The 23233-nt window shown below is 42.8% G+C and overlaps 1 protein-coding gene across 1 annotated transcript; it reads left to right on the forward strand.

Moving 5' to 3' along the window:
* The first annotated feature begins 274 nt into the window (after positions 1-274).
* DTL (denticleless E3 ubiquitin protein ligase adapter) lies at positions 275-21287 on the forward strand. The gene is made up of 15 exons (XM_086626241.1): positions 275-317; positions 560-685; positions 1574-1672; positions 1993-2054; positions 2146-2266; positions 2754-2819; positions 4005-4120; positions 4782-4855; positions 6511-6614; positions 7603-7707; positions 9775-9887; positions 13570-13659; positions 15425-15563; positions 18856-19712; positions 21219-21287. Exons 1-15 carry the CDS (start codon positions 275-277, stop codon positions 21285-21287), a joined length of 2184 nt encoding a protein of 727 aa, XP_086482367.1.
* Positions 21288-23233: the final 1946 nt, after the last annotated feature.

Here is a 23233-nt window from a genome sequence, read left to right on the forward strand (position 1 = left end):
CCCTCCCGCCGGCGGCGCTGCTGCCGCGGCGCGGTTTGTGCGCAGGCGCGACGCCGGGGCGCGTGCGCGCGCCAGCCACGGCACCGGCGGCCGCGTCCCGGTGAGCCGCTGGGGCCTGGAGGCCCCGCCCGTCTGCGCCACCCAATCAGAGAAAGAGGGCGTGGCGCAGTGGGCGCATCTTGCCCAATGAGGGGCCGAGGCGCGTTTGGCGGGTCGGTTGTTGGCGGGAGTTGGCGCCGCGAGCCGGGTCCGCGCGCGCCGGTTCTCTCTGGCCATGTCCCGCACGCTGCTCCGCCGCTCCGCGGCCGCGCAGCCCCGTGAGTACGGCGGCCGGCGCCGCTCCTTGCCCCGTTCCGCGCAGCCGCTGCCTCGTCCTCAGGCGGCGGGACCGCGGCGCCGTGAGCCCGGGCCGCCCGCTGCCGTAGCGGTGGTCTCGGACCACCCGCGAGGGCGGAGTGAGAGGCTCGGGTGCCTCCACAGCCTCTGTGGAGACCTCGGGGCTCCGCGCGTCTGAGCCTGTGGTGTCTGGTGCGGTGACGGTCTTTCTGTCTCGTTGTAGGTCGGTCCTCTCCGCTTCCCCTGCAGCATCTCTTGGATGGCTTCCAGTGCAGCCGAGAAGATGACCTCCTGTCTTACGGGGAAACGGGAATGCCGGTCCCTCCCTTCGGCTGCACCTTTTCTGCAGGTAAAGTCACCTTCTGAAAGGCCCTTTCAGGGGCCAGGGTGTGGGCACCACTGTCAGCGTTTGGGTTTTTTTGTATGTCTCATGATTTGGTTCCAGAGTTTCTTGTTTTACAGTGAGCTGGTAATATTGTACTTGCACATAAATATTATATAAATTGGATCACGGTGCTCTTAGATATCCTGGTGGAAAGTATTCCCTTTTAGAAGTCACTACGAAGCATTTATTTCAGTGTTTCTTTGTTCCAGCTTTGCCTGTTTCAGGTTATGTCCTCTTGGTGACAGTGCTAGGCTACATAGTTGAAAAATTGGACTTTGTTCAAAATATATAAAAGATAGAATGGAGAAAAGTATGTAGAAATCAAAGAGGTGGATGGATGTCACCATGGTGCTAGACACGTGGCATTTCCCCATGACAAATACCTGATGAGTGAAGAAAGCATGGAAGTTCCTGGATCTTTAGGACAAAACTCTTTCATTTGTAGTACTCTAGTTTTGCCATGAGCTTATAACTTTCTCCAAGGCAGCTTCCTGCTCTTCTAACTCAGATTCATGGAAAGTACTGGAGGTTGTAGAGAACAGGTAGTATAGATACAGAAAACTGTAACTAGAGAACTATTATAGCTGGTGAAAGAGGCCATTATCTCAAAAGTTGCTCCTGGAGCCATTTGATTGCCCGTCTATAGTAGTTGCTGAATGAAACATCTAGAAAAAAATGCTTGCCAATGTTTTTGCATTTTGAACATTTAAATTGCTATGTAAATACTGCTTATTTCACAGCTATCTGTTTGCTGTGTACCCTATTTAAAGTGTCTGTGGCCCTTCACAGAGCAGAGAGGCATGATTATTTATCAGCTACATAATACACAAATAAGTTTCAATTTCTTTTCAGCCCCGAATTTGGAGCATGTACTGGCAGTTGCAAATGAAGAAGGATTTGTTAGACTGTATGATACTGAAGCTCAAACTACCAGCAAAGTCATCTTTAAGGGTAAATGTTACACAGAATATGACCATTTGATATGACAAGTACTGATGTACTGCGATCAAAGAAAGCTTTTCACAAGTCTTTTAAACATAAATGTGGGCAGTACTTAAATCCTTTCAGATACTTTTCTGAGTCTTCTTTACAAAGCAGAAACCTGAGAGTGTTCTTACAACAGCAGTAGTAGGTGAATAGTTCGGTGTTTTTCATGCCTAAGGCAAGCTGTTGACAAGTTTTCTGATTTCGTAGTTTGATGTTCTTTAGTCTTCTGCAAAATATCATGCTGCAATGTGCTGAACTAATCTTAGCTTTTGTTTTCTTGTTAGAATGGCAGGCTCACTCAAATGCTGTATTTGACCTTGCCTGGGTGCCAGGGGAACACAGGATTGTAAGCAGTCTTTTGCCATCTAACTTTATTTTTAATGCTTTGGCAACTGTGTGCAGAAAATGGCTAAACCTTTTTATTTTTCCCTCTGAAGGTCACTGCTTCAGGGGATCAGACAGCCAAGGTGTGGGATGTGAGAGCCGGCGAGCTTCTTGGCATATGCAAAGGTCACCAGTGTAGCCTCAAGTCAGTTGCTTTTTCTAGATTTGAGAAAGGTAAATGTTGATATTCTCTGTTGTCTGGTTTTTCCTTCTTCTTTCCCCCTGGTGCATCGGTACTTTTGGGGCTGAAAAAGGGCTTTGGAAACTGACAGTTACAAGTAGCACAGGCTGACTGAGCAGCAACCCAGCCAGTGAAGCAAAACTAACTTGTTGAAACTTCATGGTGAGCTGATGCTGACATCTGCACATTTCTGATCTTGGGCAAGTTTAAGATATGATAGCTACTTACATACGTAAGTTGGAAGAACCTCTTTTCATAAGCAGCTTTCTCTAGAGTAGTAGTAAAAAAAAGAATAGCGAGAGTAAGACTAAGGAAACTAATCAAAAGCATGGCAGAACACTGGCCTGATTTTTGTATTTCTAGAACTGGCTTCCCAGGTGTTGGGGCAGAAGAGTCAGAGGCATGTTTATGGCATTGTACTGCATTCAGTTAGTTAAATTAACACTTTTGAAAGCTAACAGCACTCTTTTTCTATCTCAGCTGTCTTCTGTACTGGAGGCAGAGATGGAAACATCATGATTTGGGATACGAGATGCAACAAGAAAGGTAAATGAACTTTCAAATATGTACAAGAAAAGCTTAGTATCTTGAGTAAAAATAGTACTTGGGTGTACTTGTTGGACTAGTGCCTTCGATTACCATATAGGCAACACTTCAGTAAGAGGAGGAGGATTGTCAGATAACAGTGTACTGCTTTAGTACAGTAAAAGGATCGAGTAGGTATTTCTTCTATGTAAAGTACATCTTCCCACTTTGTAACAGTCTCAGATTTGCAGCATGATATACATGCTGGCCTGATAATGCCCTGTATGTTGGTAAGGTGATAAGGGGGTACAGAATACACCCTGTGTGGGACAGCGCGGAGGCAGATGGGCTGGATGAGAGTGCTTAGGTCAGAGCCACCTGGAGGGATGAAGCAAAGCTGGGAAGGCTCCTGCCAGAGTAGGAAGACAGGCAGAAAGTGCAGGAGCAAAGGAGCTTGTGAGTGCTGGGAGCAACTGAATATATTGTAAGACGACCTACTAAATGCAGGATGAGCTCATTTTGCTCCTCTCTTTCTGTTTCCTGGAGCTTTTCCTTCTCCGGTCAGGTCATGCCCTTATGCCTCTTCCCAGTTCCCTGCCCTGTCCCAGCAATTTCCTGGTCTGTGTTGCCAGAACATGTCTCACTCTTCCATCTGTCCCAGCTTCCCTGGCTCTTCAAACTGGCAAGTGAGGGAAAAGGAGGCTCCACATGACTGATACAGAAGGTATAGGGAAAAAATTTAGAAAGATCGCTTTAGTAAAGCAGTAAGTTTCATAAAGTGAGAAGTAGCAGACAAAAGGCTACAGAGAAAGTTATAAAATAGAGTAGAAAAGCACTGGAAACCTTCCTATGAGTGCAGTTCTGCTCAGGATGAGATGGGTTGAATGCTCCAGACCAGGATGCATGCTCTAGACCAGACCAAGGGGTAATGATTTCCAAAGGCAGCCTGCCTAGACCAGTTTTAGTTTCAATGTCCATGCCGCATTGACCTCTGTAGTTTTTTCAATATATGGTCCTGTTTTCTACTGTGTTGTTCTCATCGGTTTGGTATGTAAGTAACAATTTTTGTTTTCAGAATATGTTAGTGATTTTAAAGGTTAGTCTCAGCCACTTTTTAGGACTTACTCCAAGCTGATGCCTGTTTTATTAAAGTGATAGCAAAATTGCATGGAAACTATTAATTGAGATGTCTTTGATTTCTTTCAGATGGATTTTATAGGCAAGTGAATCAAATCAGTGGAGCACACAATGTGATTGACAAGCAGACTCCTTCCAAACTGAAGAAGAAGAGGCAGAACCTAAGAGGACTTGCTCCCTTGGTGGTAGGTACCTGGGGAACAAACGAAATGCAGGCCTCTCTTCTGAGTACAATGTTATTCATACAGGTCTTCCTAAGTAATTATCATGAGAAATATTCGGCTTGAATGTGGTAATTGCTTCCATTCATCTTTGCAGAGTTAGATTTTTGTATCATGGTCACCTGCTATGGCTAATTTTACACATTGTTTAGTTGTCTAGCAACCCACATGCCACCAAAGCCATCTTTGTACAAATGCCATGTGAAAATATGTCTTTTTTTTCCAGAGAGGAAAGGAGTAGCCAGCATTCCTTTTTTGAGGAGAGAAATAGGGACGATTGTATTTTTTTTTTCTTTCCCCTAATTTAACCACACAAATTACTGCCTTATTGGAGTAAGACCTGGTCTTATTCAGTCTATTAAACCTTGTGATGAAGGCAGCTCTTATCTCTGACCTGAAAGGTATAATCTCAAACTGCTGCCCAAACTCTTATCACTCAGTGGCAATTTCACTGGTGGGAGTGTTCAAAGGATTGTTGTGTCCTAAATGGCGTCTGATATTTCCAGGTTCTCCTGCCTGGCTAGGAGGAGGTTTTCTCAGTATTCACTTGGCCTTGAACTAAGCAGCAAGATCTTCCTGACCTTGAAAGAAAATAAAGCAGGTTTTTTTTCCTTCTCTTTTTAAGGACTTTCAGCAGAGTGTAACTGTGGTGCTGCTTCAGGATGAGCATACTCTTATCTCTGCAGGAGCTGTTGATGGGTAAGGAGGCAGGATGCCTGCTTTTCTGTCTATTCTGTGTGTTGTTCTTAGTGGCACAAAAAGATTGGGAGATATTTTTTTCTAAGATCACTCAGTGGCCCATAAAGCTGGAGTTACTATTAGGTAGAAACAGCAGAACTACACTGTCAGTTTGCATTGGCAAAACTGAATGCTGCTCTTCTTCCTTACTGGAGATCGCAGCACTGAGACAAATTGTGCAAACCTGGTAAATGCTCATTTTAGTGTCTTAGCTATGGGGCAGAACAAGAGCAGTCCTTATCATGGACCTATGGGACCACATATAAACAGACTATTGTTAGACAGTGAGCTATTTTGGGATGCAAGTGCGTGGTTGGTGCCTGGATATGTGTAGGCGTGCTTGAGAAAATGTTGCCTTGAGTTACAAAAGATGCATTCTTTTAGGTGCCAGATCCATTGCAGCATCTTAATGCTCGAGCAAACTGTCTTATTGATTAGCATGGACATTACCCTCTCAGGACTTGATTCTTCAGCAGGCTCTATTGGTTAGAGCCTTTCTGAGGCAGATAACATTGGCTCTCCTGCCTGTTGCTCATGAAGGGAGGCTTGCTCCTGGCGAGCAAGAAAAAAGTTGAAGCACTTCATTTTTAAAACTACAAGTCAGGAGCACAAAGGCATCCTTGTATTTCCTTTTACTAGTTGAAGAAAGTTGACTTGTTGTATCTGGTTGATACTTGTTTTATCTGGTTATATCTCTGGTTGTATCTCTTAGTTACAGAAGACAGTGCTGCTTCCTCATCCATACCCAGCAGAGCAATTGTTTGCTCTCAGCACGTGTCTGCTCCCCTTCTGCTTAGTTGTGCTCCTTAGCACTGGACACTCCTCAGTAATGAGCAACCTGTCTTCCTGTGCTCTTAGAAGGCTGTCTGTTTATCCTGTGTCCGGGGCTAAACAATACCCAGCTGTTCTATCACCCATTGATGCCTCCTCACTTAAGAAAGGGAATCGGGAAAAGGAAGGAAGACCCATGGGTTGAGATAAGAACTATGTAATAATTGAAATAAAATATAATAATAATAAATAATAATAATACAGGCAAATGATGTATGGTGCAATTGCTCAGCACCCCTTGACCAATATCCAGTCTATTCCTGACGAGCGATCTCAGAGCAGGAAAATTCCAAAACCACAATCCCAGAAGAGAGAGAGTAGGCCTCAGGAGCAGAATGACGGGTGAGACGCTCCAGGGACAGCGACCATTAAGAAAAAGAGAGGCTGGCTCCAAAAAACATTCCAATTTATAGTGAGCATGATGTTACATAGTATGGAATACCTATTTGCCAATTTAGATGTCAACCACCCTGGCCACTCCCACCCCCCCCCCCAGGTTCTTGGACATCTGGATCATTAGCAAAAACAAGTTGAAAAGTTGTTGATCACTATGGATACTTGCATACCACAGCTGGCTACAAACTAAAACACAGTGTCTTATCAACTTTGTTCTCACCAAATCAAGTGCTGCAGTCTTCTTAAAAATGCCACTTACTTTAGAAATGTAGCTTTTCTGAACAGAAAATTGATTCTATGATTCTATCCCAGCGAAACCAGGACAAAGGCCTGATCAGCATTGCAAGAGAAATTTTGCAGTTGAAGACACTTATGCTTTTCTATTTCAGTGTGATCAAAGTATGGGACTTGCGCAAGAACTACGCCACTTACCGTCAGGACCCAGTGCCTTTCAAGTCTTTTTGCTACCCTGGGACCAGTACTCGCAAACTTGGTAGGTTACTGGAGGATGTATTTGCTAAAGGGCAAAGTAAATTTAAGAAGTAGTGACAGTGCCATCTCTTATCTTTTTAGCAAATTATTGATCAGACTGACAAGCTTAGCAGGGTATTTTAATTGCCAATACCAAATTTTCAAGTTGAATAGTGAAAGTGCCTCACTTTTGCATCATTGCATCAATGATAAAAACTTGCATAAGCTTCAGCAGTAGATTTTCAGAACGGAGATGAGGGAATAATAGAACTCTTGAGGTAGAATTTAGCTAGTCGTTCTGATGCATGACTAGAAACTAGATTGTACTCTTTCTTTGCGTTGTATCTTGTAAAGACAACAGACCGGTCTGGATTTTTACATTATAACCTTCCAAAGTCCAACAATACTTGAAGCTGTTTGTTATTAAAAACAATAGCACTCTTGCTCGTGTTGCTCCGCGCTTCTTTGTACCTTAATGCCTTACAATGCTCTGATGCAACACAGTAATTCTTGATGACTTGTCTAATCAACTGTCTTGATGTGGTAATGGTCAGTATTTCCCAAGAATAGAAAGGAAATTGTTGAGGAGCTAGTTGTGAAATAATTTGCTTGCAGGGAAATATTTTTCTTGAACCTAAGTTACTAGCAAGTCAGAGGATGTCTTATTCTACCAAAGCATGAGGGTTTCTATTTGTTTTTAATCTCTCCTTCTACAATTGGTTGTTCCTGTTATCCATTTGAAACTATCAGATAAATCACCTGCTCTGAAGCTGAGATTCCTCTTTAAATATCACCCTGAATCCTCAGGAGAAAATGTAGATGTTATTCTAGAAACTTTCCTTCTCCAGCAAGTGCTCTGTCAAACAAATAAACTTTCCAATGACAATCTCATATATGATAGATATCCTTTCTAAATTTCACTCTCTAGGCATTTCTTTGAGAATGCCTATTTTTCAAAAATGTTTTTTGTGGAGTTATTTCTTATGAAGAATTTCTCTCTTTGTCTGTAGGATATTCTAGCATGGTTTTGGATTCCACTGGTGCTAATCTGTTTGCTAACTGCACTGATGATAGCATCTACATGTTCAACATGACAGGTTTAAGGACCACTCCAGGTAAGCATGGTGTCTATGGAAATAGCTGCAAAAACCAGATGTTACAGAGCATAGAAAGGCGAGTTTCTATGACTTAGAGAAATAGAGACCAGCTTGAACAGCTAGGAAACTTGCTCCATGCTCTTATGTCTAAAACTAGCTGGGAGACAAGGCATTTCTCTATTACAAGGCCTGTTCATTTTTTGTGCACAAAAACTTACGTTAAGTGCAGATACTGGTTCACACAGACAGAGGCTAATGGTAGTTTGCATGCTGATGACACTGGTTATCCAGTGAGGAATGGCTAGCATCCAGCTGCTACCCACCTGAAACAAGTTTAAATCTTCTGCTTATTGTCACTCACTGATTTTTCAAACTCTTTGATATGAATCCATGTAAAGTGATCACCTGATATGTTTTATTCAGGTATTTTAAGGTGTCTTAATTTATCTTCTGTGGGAAAGCATTCCCAGCATACTGTGGAGATGCTACAGCTTTTTAGATTCCTTCATCTTTGCATCTGTGACCTTTACGTTGACAAGATGGCCCACAGCCTTTGGTGCACTAAGCTGCTTTGTCATAGGCCAGTGGCCGCTTCTGAGAAAGCGGCAAGGCTTATTAGATGCATTCCAGGCAGACGCATGATTCAGTTTCCATTGCTTTTTCTCAGTCTCTCAGTTAATTGAAATTAAATGAACAATGTGTCCTTCTGTCTGCTCTTCAGGAAGGCAGTCTGGTGGGTGGGAACGCTTCCAAAGTCGAGAAGTGGTGCGAGTAGTAAATATTAATAGGTCAGTTGTTGAGGTTAACCCCAGATGCCACCTCTGAGCTGCGGAAATATGCTCACCAGCCTGTCCCCCTCACAGGAGCGGGCTCTCTCTAAAGCACAGGGCATCCCACACTCGGCCTCCTCATGGAGCTCTTGCCTTCTGTGTGCAGCCGATAAAACCCAGCGAGCAATCTCGCTTCATCCAGCTGGATGGAACACGTGCGGCTCCTCGGTGTGCCGCTGCTCCCGCAGAGGGCAGCGCCTGCCCGTGGGTCGGTGCCGCTCTCCTCGCTCGCTGGTTTCCATCCCGGTTGTGGCTGCACTTATCTGGTGTGTAGGCAGCTGTAGGTTGCAGGGGGACGTGAGGAAATCCTCACTGTAACAGGACTTGCTGGTAGGTCTGGCTTAGGAAAGGACTCTCTGTCCCGTAACCGCTGCGCTGAGACAGCTGCGAGTTAAAACCAAGGGATCTTTTGAGGTCTCCCAACTTTTTAAAGACCGCCAGAGGCAGTCACCTGTCCTCTGGTCTGTAGGTCGTCTCCTTTGCCAAAAAACACCATTAAAATAGGGCTGGTCAAGGGGATGCCAGTCCCACCTGGCACTACTTTGGGAAACTCAGCCCTTCTGCTCCCATGAGAGGATGGGACATCGTGCAGCTGAGTGTTCTAGATCCACGCTCGGCTCCTGTGCTGGCTGCCAGCTCCTCTGGCCCTTGCAATAGGGGAAACGGCAGCCATTCAGGGCGATGGTTTCAAGGCTTTAGTAAACGCTACTGAGGCTTTAAAAATAGGCAACAGGCCATGGTGGCTGACATGAAGCAAGTTTTGTTGACGAGTTAAAGATGCCGGCAGCTGGAGGAAGGAGCAGCAAGCGCCTTCGTTGCTACTTGGGTGGAAGAAGGCCCTTGCTATGCTTTCTGCATGACTGCCCCCATGAAGGTAGCAGGGCTGGTGGTGGCAGCTGGGAGAGGAAGACACAAGGAACCTTAACCAGAGTAGTGGGGCAGCCCAGGTGATGTCTTGGTCCGCTTGTGACACGAGTGAAGCTAAAGCTTTAATGAAACTGCCACTGCTTCCTAATGCTTTGGAGAGAGCTGTTCAGGTAAACCTGCTTCGTTTGGGAAGCCTGAAGGGCTCAAGTTGAATAATAAAGACTTCCTGCCCCAGAGCCCCAGAGCGAGGGAGCAGTGCAAGTACTTTCTCCAGAGGATATGTGGCTAGGCAGGAAAAGCCTGTAAGATCAGCCCTGCTTGCGCAAACGACTCCGTGGCTGTGCATTGAGTGGGGCTTTTATTTTCTCTTTTTCTTTTCTCCTTACAGTGGCAGTTTTCAGCGGGCACCAGAATTCAACCTTTTACATCAAATCCAGCACCAGCCCAGACGACCAGTTCCTGGTCAGTGGCTCAAGTGACTGCAATGCATATATCTGGAAGGTGAGGCGATTGGGAGAGACCCAAGCGTGCAAGCTGGAGTGGCTCCACTCTTTCATTTCATTTGCTTTTCATGTTCACATAGGACACTCCCTGCCTCCCACTCCTACATGGGGTTAGCCCCTGGCATGTTGTGCTCAGAGTGTGTTGCTGTCAAGGCTAGATGTAACTGTTTAATGTAAAACAGAGCTAACCTCCTGCCATCAATTCGTCTCTCATCACTGCTGCTTATTGCAAGTTGCTGATCTTAATCTGGTTTTAATGGGCATTAAAATCCTCTTTCAATCCTGGTGATTCAGCCAGCTGTGACAAGTAGACAGACAGTTCTCAGTTCATATTTAGCAATGGAGCACATTAACAGAAACCTAACAATTTAATTGTTTTAAAGGGCACTCTTTCCCCCCGACTTCCCCTTTTTCCAGCTCTTCCTTCAGACATAGCTTTTTCTCGTGCTTAATTTATAGTAGTTAAAGCCTTTGTATTACAACAAGGGATCAGCCAGACTCTTTAGCAAAATTCCAAAGCACCATCCAACAGCCAGAGGCTTCCTCACTTGGCATCTTGTGCTGACATATAGGAAATGCAAATGTCACCAAGTTAATAGCAGGGACTTCAGAGCAAGGTGTGCTTCAAGTTGTACTTGAGCTATACAGAGCATCTCTCTGTACTTGAGAGCCATATAGTAACAGAGTAGACTTCTTATTGAAGCAGAATAGACAGAAACCACAGGTGACTGCTTATTTCATGTTTGGGGTAATTTTTAGGGAATGCTGACTTGTTCACGCTTTTCACAATGACTTTGAAAGTAACATACAAACTTTTGAGTGTAGAGGGTCAACCTGCCATGGTTGTGGTTTGAGCATGTAGTCTCTTTGACTTGGAGAACACTTGTAAGCAGCTAGTTTGCTTACTCAGAAGTAGCAGAAGTGCAGCAGCATGGCTACTCCCTTGCTAAGTGGTGTAATTTTAACCTTCCTCATGTTCTGTGCAAGTTCAGCAAAAATACCTGTGCAAACTTGGGTTGCGCATCCTGCATTCGTGTGTTTTCATAGTTTCTTGGAACGCAGGCTGGGACTGGGTTGAGAGCATTCAAGGATGTCATTACATCTCAAAGTTTAAGCATTTCAGCACATTTAAAATGTGATCATGTACAGAAGGCTTCTGTTGCTATCACATGTGGATGACAGATTGTATTGCATACTTATTAAATAAATCATCAGATGATCACTTTTATTTTAATCCCATAGTCATGTTAGAAAGGGGGACTACCAATGAAACTGTCTGTTTCTAGATCTGTCATATCCAGAGGCTTCTTAATTTATTTTACATGTTGACAGATATTACTGACTCTGAAACATGTATCACATTTTTCCTGGGATGAGGATTTACTATGCTGTGGAAAACACATGGTTAGATATTACATGAGCAATTAACAGGTGATGTTGGAAAGAACTTAATGAAGAGTACTAGCTTTACATGTCTAGAGAAGAATGAAAGGGAGAGCAAGACCTTGTCCACCCAGATTATTTCTTTGAGAAACTTTTGCAGCAGTGCTGAGTTGTGTTTGGGTCAGCAGTTCCCAAGGAATACTGTGGCTAGAAGTTTTTGCTGACAAGGGCGCTGTTTTAGTCTGTTTCCACATATAAATCACTTCTAGGCAATGAACACTCACTTTATTGTGTTGATGTTTTTTTTAATTACTAGTTTGTTGATTAATGAACTGACTCTTGAACAGTCCTAAGAAAAGCTGGAGAGCAAAGAGGTTTCTCTCTACAAAGATGGCACCTAGCTGAGCCGCCTTCCTGATAATAAAAAAAATATCTTTTATAGGCATATCCTTCCACAATTCCATTGTCCTTTGAATCCTCTGGTACAGACCACTCTGAGGTGACCGTATTAAAGTTACCCTTTGGTCTCTCCCAGCATTGGAATTTAAGTGCTTCTGTATCGTATGGTGCATAAAACTACATGCACCATTTTATGCTGAATCTTGAAGATGGGTATAACAGCTGTTTCAGTGAGTACAGCAACTAATAAAGCCTCATTTCCGAGGTTTCTCTTTTTAACCTTTCCACAATAGCTCTAACTTCCTCACCGATATCCTGTCAAATCAGGGAAAAAGCAGCATATGCTGTGGCTAATCCTGACATAACATGTGCAGACTGGCCAACTGTCCTCTGCCAAACACAGTGGACACAGATATAACTATGCATCTTCTTTTAGTTCACACTAATACGAGTTGGTTTAATTTACACTAGTACAGTGTAAAATCAGTGTGGCCCAGAAAGAGTAATTCTCTTCCTTTGCATTCCTTTCAGCAATCTGGCTACCAGACCACTATTGCGTCTGTTATGTGTGCATAGCAAGCCTGCTATTAAATGTAAACTAAGGTGTTCGCTGCACCAAGATCTCCTGTTGTTTATTCCCTAAATAGGGATTTAGTTTCCATGGTATTGCATGTTTTGGCAGAGAAGGGAGTACTCTGACCAGGGCATTTAGTGGATATTTAGTCAAGTGATTGCCTCTGCTATGCCGGGAACAAAATAGCATCTTGTTAAGACGAACCTGTTTGTATCTAAACAACTTTTAAGGTCTGAAGCTGGATATTCAATCGCAGTTTTGCAGGCTGTTGTAGAAGGTGATCCACAAGAGAAAAACTTCTGTGTAAATCAGAAGCCTTCCCTAATGTCTTGCATCTTCCTTTGAAATCTGTATGTAATGTCTACTCTTTTGCCCACACACTAAAGGATCTGTTCATTCACTTAGTCGTTTATGCAAATCCCCCTGTTAAATCCCCCTTGTAGTGTCACATCAATAATGGTGACTCATAGCTCCAGAAAGCATTGCCTGCTGAAAGCATGCAAAACTTGGATATAATCTCTGTGTGTGTGTATGCATGTATGTTTTCTTCCTTGGGCCACTTAATGCTAGCTTCAGCTCTATCTGTCACTTACATAAGCTGTAATCAAAGATTAATAGTAATACTGTAGAACAGGAGAAAGATTTTTATGAAGGGTGTAAGAGAAATGGAGATCAGTTTAATGAGCATGAGTGATTCAGGAAGCTTCTTTATGAACTCTTCAGAGGGTCTCTGGTCCAGCTGGTTGGTTGGAGGAGGTACAGGCACTTGTCAGTCGCAAAAATGCCAGTTCTGAAGCCAGTGAAGGTTCATCTATAGGATTTTGTTGGTGGTGGTTTTATTTTTTAATAAACCATTGACCTGTGATTGGGACATCTGTAAAATGGCAGCAGAATATATTTGCCTATCCTGATTCAAAGTATGAGCTTCCCAGACTTTTAAGCATCTTACCTAGAACAGGTAGAGGTACTTAACATAGTAAAATGCTTCTGTCGTGTTTTGGGCTGATAGCTCTGGATTTTTCTGCTCTGGAGGCAGAAATCCTGTGTGTAACAGGAGTTGAACAAGTGTTTCCAGGAAAGTCAGTACATCTCACTATTGACCAGCTGCTTCGTCTCTAGAAATTAAACATGAACTAATTCTTAGGACTCCATCAGTTGTTGCCTCATGATGATAGGCTGAGAGCATTTGATTTATCTGTCTCATATAGGAAGGACAGGAAATATTCACATGCTTCACAGGTGGGCTATGGGGTCTTTTCTTAGTGATGTGTGTTAGGCTGCTGGGCTTCTGATTGTGTACTTGTTTTTCTATGGAATTTTTAAGGTTTCTGAGCCCAGCCTTCCTCCATGGATACTCCTTGGTCACTCTCAAGAAGTTACCTCCATTGCTTGGTGTCCTTCAGACTTCACTAAGGTTTGTTTTCTGGAAAATTGTCTTTCCCGTGAAACAATAGATGTGATGTGGCAACATCTGCTTTTCAAAATTGCAGTGATATTTGTTTATTTGGGAGGGAATTTTTAGTCAATGGTTTCTAAAAATGTTCATTGGGGGCAGGGCAGTAAGCCAAGCTTGTCACATGAGTGCAATATATCAGAACTTTTTCATTATCATCAAATAATTTAGGCATTTGATAAGACCTAGGAAATTGCAAATGAATAAAGACCTCTCTTGATGAGAGCTTGTGACACTACCTGTAAGAGACAAAACTGTGAAACCATTTAATCAGGGCTTTCATAAGCCAAAAGCTTGTTATGTGGTTCCATACTTAGAGCTTCTTTATCTGTCTGACCATTGATACCTCTGCTAGTCTTGTACAGAGCGGCAAGGAGTTTTGAATGCCCTTTTATAAAGCATGTAGATTCTTTCCATTGTGACCTTTTTTCAAAACCTGAGCTGTTTTTACGACATCTTTGTGTGTACACCCAAAAACCTACAGTGAAGTTGGGTCAGTAAGTGTACACCAGGTATCACTAAAAGGAAGAGAATTGCAGTGGGAGGTTGGTTCAAATGATTGGCCTAGCTCAAAATGCAAAATAACCCTGAAAAGTCCTAGACAGTGTCCTTTTAATAGCCAGAGTTTCTTTCACCCCACAGTATTAAGGAAGTCAGTCACTTTTCTTAGCTTGCACTATTGCACTGGGTCTTCAGAAAAGCATTGCAATGTAGGAGGGTGGGAGTCTTGCAGGCAAACAGCAGGATTTTTTCTAGTTGTGTAATGTGCACAGAAGTATGAGACTTAGCATTTTAGATGAAACTGTGATCTAGACGTAGCCCAGCATCCTGATCGTGATGTGTTGGAAATGCAGACCAATACAGCTTTTGAAATCATTAACGACACAGGTAAGAAATAGTCAGCCATTGTACAGATGCCAGAGCGTGAAAAAAAGTGGAAAATGTGGTGCTAAGACAGGTCAGAAAGCTGCTTGGAATGATTTGAGAAGCAAAGTTGCTTTCTGTATAGACAATATTGATGTCAGAGAGGTCAGAGTAGAGGCACTCTCCCATTCAGATTGCTATGAACTTTGGCCACAGCATTTCCTTTTTCTTGCTGCTGATTCCCATGTGAGTCACCAGCTAATCTGTCTGAAGAGAGCCATAAAATGTGGGCTAGGTGGGTTCTGCTTCTTCTTTGAATGAGATTCCACAGATCATTTTGGAGCACGTGATGTTGCGGCGGCCATCTAGACAATGTTTCTAGCAGAGTTGGTTTCTCTGCCAGATACTGCTGACATCTGACTCTGAAGAGATAGCGCTTAAGGCTAGTGCAACAGCCTTCCAATGTCACCTTCTCAGTGTGTTGCAAGTGTTCATCCCCAAGCAGAACAGATCCTGAGTAACAGAGACAGATGTAGATGCAGGTGCAAAAAGCAGCATGGCTGCTTTTGTCTATCAAGTGATTGAAATCTCAAAATATGTCCTTCCTTAGCAGGCTGCCGTCTGTTACAGAGCTATGCAAGGCAAGAGCCTTGCCCGCTTTAAAGCAAGTGATGCTGTCTGGTACAGTAATGGAAGAGGGTTGGGGTGCTTTGTTTGTTTTATGGGCAAATCTTATACCCCCTCAACCAGGCTTCACCCTCATTCATATTGGCATGGTGTTGGGTGTAGCTGTTCTAGTTCACTTGGCCACTGATCCACGGGATGTGCTCTGGTTACTCCAACAAACTAATTTATACTATAGATTGTCACTTGTTCCGATGACAACACTGTGAGGATTTGGCGCTTACGACGTCGTCCTGAGGAGGAGAAATCAGCATCCAGCAAAGTCAACTTGGTGGGCTGGGTCACTCAGAAGAAATCAGAAGAACAACGTGGAGCAGGTAAGGCCCCTGAGCTAAGGTATCTTGCTCTGCAGCATGGCTTCTGAATTCTGGCTGCACCAGCAAAAGCCTTTGGCCTGTCTTACTAGTCTTCTATTTTTTTTGTAGTAGGCAACAATTCATATAGCCAGACAAACACTTCTACTTATAAATACTTCTACCACCAAGACAAGCAGGCTGAAGTAGCTTACAAGTATGCTGAAGTCTGTATGAACAGACTGCAAAGCAAATATTCATTAATACAGCTTGTTGGGCAGCCAGACCTTCAGTGGGTATGAGCAGGGCTCAATAATTGAACAGCCAAAGGAGATGTCGTGTGTGCATGCACTGTAGCAACAAGTCATCTTCAAAAGTGAAATAAGTTGAGATTCTCTGTAGAGTAGCTCTGAAACTAAGAATACAATAGCTTTCTAGCAGCTGGTGGTGTGACTTCCTGTGTTCCACCTATCTTTTCTAGCCACTCTCCAAATGAATTTCACCTTGGCTAACACAAACAAAGGCTGAAGGTCTCCAAATCCCACTAATGGGATAACATTACCTCTAACCTTTTGCCAGTGGGTAACAGTCTTGCAGGAAGTTTGCAGGACAATAGCAAGGAGAGTGCCAGGTCTGCTCTGTAGCTGGTAAATGGTTTGTGTGTGCACACACTGCTTCAGGGAGGGCTCAAAAATCACTTTGTATACTAGTTTCAGCAAAAGAGAAGTAAGCATAGGTCTAGTCCAGAAGCCTGAAACCTAAAGTAGCTTGTACACTAAAACTTTACGAGTTGGATTTGGCGATTATACTAGAAAAATATCTTATTTCTCCTTGCTCTTGCTGGATTAAAGTAACACAGGAGGGAAAAGGAAGTACACAGACACTGCAAACACAACAGCAGGCTTCCTGCTGACCTTGGCTTTTAAACACAAAGCACGTGCTGTTAGAATACAGGAGTTATCTGCAGAGACTGATTCAGAGGTGGCAAGCTAAGTACTATTTCAGACCTGCTGGGGTGAGATCTAGCTAGTTCCTCACCTGTTTATGTGGAATAAGTTGTGAGACCGAGATTGCGTATTGACTGTTGACCTATATCGTTGAGTGTAGCAAGAAGTTTTCCTCTGTGGAAATTATTTCTGTGGTTTCTCTAAGTTGTGCTACTTACTTTCTCTATGGTTTGGTGTAACGAAATTTCTAGAGCAGGCCTGTGCATGGGCAATTTGTGTCTCTTAAAGCTGGAGACTGATAATATCACTCTAGACAATTTGTAATAGAGAGGTAGGAAACATCTGAAATAACCTGCTTTGGTGTTATGCAGGTTGACTGCAGGTATTTACAATATTGTACTGCACACAATGACAGAATGAATGGAAACAGCTTGGATCTGGCTTAGCAGAAGCCTGAATAATGCATGCAGTCTTACAAAAAAGCCTGATCTTCATATTCTATATCTCAGTTTTGGGGATGTTTCTCAAGTTTGGGTTTGCTTCTTATCGTGACACCCATCCAACTCTCAGGATAGCTTTTTTGCCCTTATCCAGTGTCTCCACAGTATAACTTTCAGACTGGTTTGACATTGAGAGTGCTCATACCCAGCTAGTCACGCAATACTTCTGCTGTATGAATTTGTAGATGGTCATTAGGAATCAGGAGTTGCTGAGCTTGCTACTTCTCTTCTACCTCTAGGAGCTTAGATTTTGAAGTGCAACTAATCCCCAGCTGAGATATTGTCTTGTAAGTGCTCATTAAAGTAAAGATTAGGAGAACCAATCCTGGCAGTTACTTTCTCTTAGTCCAGATTGAAGCAAGTTGTTATGAAGCAGCGTATTTTATCAGGAAAGGAGCCTTTAACTCTGTTTTGTGTGTTAGAGTGATTTGTAGTGGGATCCATTCATACGGGATCCTCTTTAATTTTGCTCTGATGCACCAGTACTTGCATTTTGGATAGTAGATAATACAGTAAAAGGAAGGATCAAAAGAAACTTAGTATGGTTTGTAATCAAACAGTCATGTAAGTGCTCACTCAACATGTTATTTGTGAGACAGACCAGCGTCCTAAAGAAAATGGCAGGTTATTCACACTAGACTTCTCATTGTTCTAATGAAGTGCTTTTTAGTACAGTGCTAATGCTGAGAATTAGGAGTTCAGATTAAACCCCTGGTATACGCAAAATATTTAGAACTTTTGTGCTCAGCAGTGAAATGCATAGAGTAACTATGGTGCTATCCTATTTAATTGCATGACCGCAAGTTAGATGAATGAGAAAGCCCACTAATGTGTTCTCTGTTCCAGGGTGCCAGAAATAAAACTAAAAATAAATAAATTAAAACTCTCCTGCTCTAATAGTGCTGTAGACCAAGATCTTTGCTATATATGATTCTCACTGTTATTAATGAGGTCCTTACGCCCCTATCTATGACTACTGTTTTAAGAAGCTGTGTATTCAGAACATCTTTTTTTGCAAGCAGAGGGGTTTACCTCTTAGCTGTGAGCTCAAAAGCCACTATCAAATACCTATTTGGGAATCATTTATTTTAAAGAAATAACTTACTACGATGACATATTTTATTTTCTTTGGAATTTAAGTCCTTGTTCAGGAGGTGAAGAATTTCTCACATTTCCCTGGGTGTGGTAAATAACTACCATCTTCATGCTAACATAGCATCACAGAAAATCCTCCAGCAAAAAGACAAGAGACTGAAAGTATGTCCTTTCCTCTTCTCCCTTTTTTTCTTCATCTTGAAAATACGCAACTATTAATGCCTGACTAGGAGCATTATTCATACAGTAGGATATTATAGCATAAGGCTTCCCGCAGCTAATTACAACACCGAGGACCTGCTCACAGAACCTTTGTCCCTCAGCTCAGTTATGCAGCCGTTAAAGATGTTAGTGCAGATGGGGACCAGCCTTGCTCTCAGGCAGCGTTTCAGTACAGAGTTGTCTGGTCTGAGCCACTGCAAGGCTTCCAGCAAGGCTAGATAAATTTGGAAGATTAAAGATCTGTTTTGTCTGTCCGTCAGTCCCCTGGCTGTAGCTGACATAAGAGTGCTTGTTACAGAAGGGATAGACATCAGACATTACAGAAATGTACTGTATTATACTTATCAACGCGATACAGGATTTTACGTAGGACTTGTACTACTTTAACTGAAATTAGAGGGATTTATGCAACTTCTTAATTCAAAAAGCTGTGTTTGAGAAGCAGGGTCAGCACTTAATTCATCTCCTAGTTGGAAGAGGTGTTTATAAAAGGTCTGTCTTTATTCTGCTGTTCTGCGTTCCTCATCAGACTACTTCTTTCTCCCCTATCAGGACCGCCAGCCAGCCCGCAGAGCACTCCTGCCAAGGCCTTCACAGCGGGCAGCCCGTGCGTTTCCTCGCCACGGCCAGCTGCCTGTGCTCCCATTTATTCTGGAGACCTTCCCCTGTCTACAAACACTCCAACAGCCACTCTCAAAACCCAGACGGCCACAGCCTGCACCCCAGCCAAGCAGAGTGGAGCCAGCCCACGCCCTTCTCCCAAACTGATCCTTTCCTCCAAAATGTCCATTAAACACTGGGTTACAAGGACTCCATGCTCTTCTCCTCCAGAAGTGGGGAAAAAGGCTCCTTCTCCTAGAAAAGCCCTGGCAGAAGTCACCCAAGGTCTCCTGGAAGCCGCTTGCCCTCCTAAAGCCCCGCAGTTTGAAAAGCGTGCCAAGAGACGGCTTGACTGCAGCAAGGAGGATGATGCGGGACAGAAGTGTCTGCAGGCCTGTAGCTGTGTGACTGAACTGGACCATACGGCTAAGAAATCCAAGCTGAATTTATGTCACTTGGCTGCAGACCAGAAAGCTTCTGATGAAAGCTGTCTCAGCCTGGCTGACTTGGATAACGACCGCAAAGGGTCCAGCCGCAGCCCAAAAGAGCCTTCCTTTCCTGGAAGCCATATTAATTCATCAGGTGTTCAAACTCCCCCTCATCTTTTCAGATCTCCATGCGGGAAAGGCACTGAGGTAGTAGATAAAGAGAATAGTTCACCTGAAAGAAAAAATTGGTTGTCTGCTCTGGGAGAGAAGCTCCGGACTGGCAGAGTGGGCAGCCAGAGCGTGTCACACAGCCCCCCGTCATCTTGCAGTCCCAGTACCAAAAGACAAGAGGCTATGACAGCGGCCACTTCACCGAAAACTGTAAGTAGGATGGTCAGTGACAGTGGTCATGACAGAAGTTATCCCTTGCTGCCACTCTCTCCTTGTTCTCTTCTGCTCAGGCATTCAAAGAATTATCCGATCCCTTTGATTATTGACAAAAGAGATGATTTCTGGCCTAATGAGCCAGATATATTAATGCTGTTATCTACTAATCCCCTCCATGCAGGAACAGAATTTTTAGGATGTTGATGTCCCTCATTTTAAAGGGACTTGGGGCACACAGGAGCTCAGAGATCCTCCCAGTCCCCAGTCATCTATTTGAAGGATGTAAGTAGCTGTCATCTGAAATACAGCTCTACTCTGAGAAACACAGTAATGACAGCACCTCTCCTGGCAGATCTACTGTTTATGTGTTCGCCTTCACATCTGCCTGTTTATGTTACTGGAAAGCCACTTTAGCATTGGAAGAAATAGCTAAATTTTATTCCAGCCCAGGTAGCAAAATAATTTGTTACCCATGTTAAAACCATGGAGCTAAAAAACGCCTTCAGTTCCTTCAGCTGAAAACTAGCAGAAAACAAAGGAATTGCAAAAGAGTCAGAGGACAGGAATTGACCTACATAATCCTACTTTTGATGTACAAGAAGCCTGGCACAGAGCTCATCCTAGGATCTGAAAGTTAAGCTTATAAAGCAGCTAAAAAAGCATGAGGGTTTAACATGCAAACTGAGGAACAATAATTACATTTTTTAAAACAAACCAAACTGGACTCATGTCTGAAACTAGAATCTGAGTTCTACAGTGTCTTTGATTGAGTCTTATTTCAATAAACATTAGGTAAATTTTCACTCATCAAATTTTAGCTTTACTCTCAGTTGAGTATCTGATGCTAGAGGTTGTTGCTGTCATTAAGGCTTATTTTGGTAAATTATCTCATGTCTTACCTGATTTCACCTCTTCCAGCACTTCTATCAGATGTGAAGTGGGCAAGCCACCACTCCTTAAGTTACACATAGCAGCTGAAATCTTCATATTGTGATTGTACCAAGAGATCTTGGTTATAGTAAACCTACAACTACTTGTGCTTCATGTTGTACGTGTTTAAACACAAGACAGGAAGATTTGTCCTGGAGAAAAATTACTATAGAACAATTATCTTTTCTGCCCAGTACTCTCTAGTTCAGATTTCAGGACGCTCCTGTGTTGTATTCGAAGCCTGAGGAGGTGCCTGCAATACCAGCAGCATTTGTTGGTCTGCTACATCTCGGAAACCTGCAGCCCTCTTATCTGCTGTAGGGAAGCTGGAACTGTAGCCAGAGTGCTTCTCCTATGGCAGTAAGACGACTCGAGGTTTCAGCCAGTGCTTCCTGTAGGTAGTAAGCTGCTTATCTGTGAGACAGATTATACTAAAGAACCTTTCATTCACTGTCTTATTTAGGAAGTTATCAAACTGGAGCATTGATGGAGGGTGACTTTTAGACTCCTGCAGTATGTGAACTGTTAGCCTAGAAACGTTTCTTGTTGGTTTTGTCGTTTTTTTTCTAGGCTGCAACCACTTCAGTTTCAATGAGGAAGATCTGCACATACTTCCACAGAAAGCCACAGAATGACTGAAGCGGCATGCAGCAGTTGCACCTGATGGATGTTAACGCCGTGGTATCAAGACCAGATTTAGCAACGCGGACAACGATGCGCTGGGATTACACAGTTTGTTGTCAGACATTCATAAACTTGGGGTTTTGTTCTCCTGTTTTTAAAGCCGTTAACACTTGAAGCCAGCTGAGTGTCGAAAATTTACAAAATGCTCATAGATACCCATGATCTCTTACTGACTTCAGATGATGGGGTTTTTTTTAATGAAGAAAAACGGAGTATTTTTAACATGGCAACTGTTATAGGCCAGAGACAGCAACAGCTCCTTTGTGCATTGTTGACAGGCACATATAACTTGTCAGTTTATGTTACTAATCTGCTGTTAAAACTTTCTCTGCTTAAGAATAACATGTAAATGATTACACCCTCTTGAAAAGCAAGTGTTGGGATATGCGTAGCGAAACTTCCTGGAGGTAGATCTGAGCTACTTTGCGCGGAATGACATTTCTACAGTTATTCCTCCAATACCAAAATGACTACCTGCTTCCAACAGGGACGTTATGAATGTGAAGTAAATATAAAAGACTTTTAAACACCCTGTGTCCATCCAATGGTGATTATAGTCTAAGAGGAGGCAAAGTATAATTAAGTACATAATGCTTGTACTCCTCTTGCCATCCCCTTGCTTCTCTCAGTCTGAAAACTTCTCTGTTTACCAACTTAGCTGGCTCTTGAACCATCAGTGCTACAGCTGTTGAGGCCAACATCTTGTCACTTCTTTGAAATAAAATACTGGCAAGGTGCGTTAGAAAAACTAGTTTGATCTATCCCAAATATGCATCCCGTAACAGCCAGTTGCTCGATCACCTCTTACACATTCAGCCTGTAGCAAAGGCATTAATAACTACTTATAACATAACTTCATAACACTTTTATAATACGGTATCTATAAAATAATAGACTGTAAATGGGGGGGGACAGGGACACTGACATTTTAGAAAGCACTTGACAGAGTTCACATGTTAATATTAAATGCTTTGCCATTGTAAGTCATCACTGATGCTGATAGAACAAGGTCTCTGAAATGAGGTAGCTCTCCTGCTGGCTAATGATACTAACTCCTCTGTCGTGCTTTCCCCAGGGGGAGCCAGTAGAAGATCTGTCTTGGGTTGGAGCATTTACTCTGTCTTCTGGTATAATAGTTCCTATGAACTTTAAAACAAAATAAATACTCTGAATCTCTGTTAAGTTTTTCTACTGCAAAATAATTGAGGCATTTGTAGGGAATGTCATCCGAACTAACTCATGTTTTCCATCTGAAATATTTACATTTACTTTACAGTAGTGTTTAATAGTACAGTAGCTGAAAGGGACTAGAGGAAAATATGCTGGTTGTATTTTATATTGTAGATTGTATTTTGCAAGGAAATAAATCACTTGAGAGAAACTAGCTTTTGTGAAAGGTCTCTTACAGCTACAAAGCAAAAGTAAATGTGCAGCATGCTTTTTTTAAAAGAGAAAAGTAGTCATCACCAAGTTGCATCTTTTAGCAGGAGCACTCAGGTATGTATAGGGGCCAGAACAACTTTCTCCTGTTTACAGACCATCAGTCATCCCATGAGCTTTGAGGAGATGTCATTAGAAAAGTGGGAAAGGTAATGTAGTGCTTCAGGCATTTTTTTATAGTTCTTAGCTTTAAAAAAAACGGATTTTTAAAAAGTGATTATCTGAATAGATCTAGTATCTTGGGCAAAACGAATAAAAAAAATCTGTTAGTTTAGTTTGAACCTACTTCTGGATATTAAGGTAGATGGAAGTATTAGAAACATAAACAAAATTAAGTAGGTTGGGATTTAATTCAGTCTCAATTCTACTGATTAGAGCAACTGTGTAGGATACAACCTGCCTTGCCTACAGACAGTTTTTCATGCAGGATTCTTTCACTCAGTTTGTAAATAGCGGGTTGC

Source organism: Tauraco erythrolophus, chromosome 2 (assembly GCF_009769465.1).
Source record: "Tauraco erythrolophus isolate bTauEry1 chromosome 2, bTauEry1.pri, whole genome shotgun sequence".
Taxonomy (NCBI): Eukaryota; Metazoa; Chordata; class Aves; order Musophagiformes; family Musophagidae; genus Tauraco; species Tauraco erythrolophus.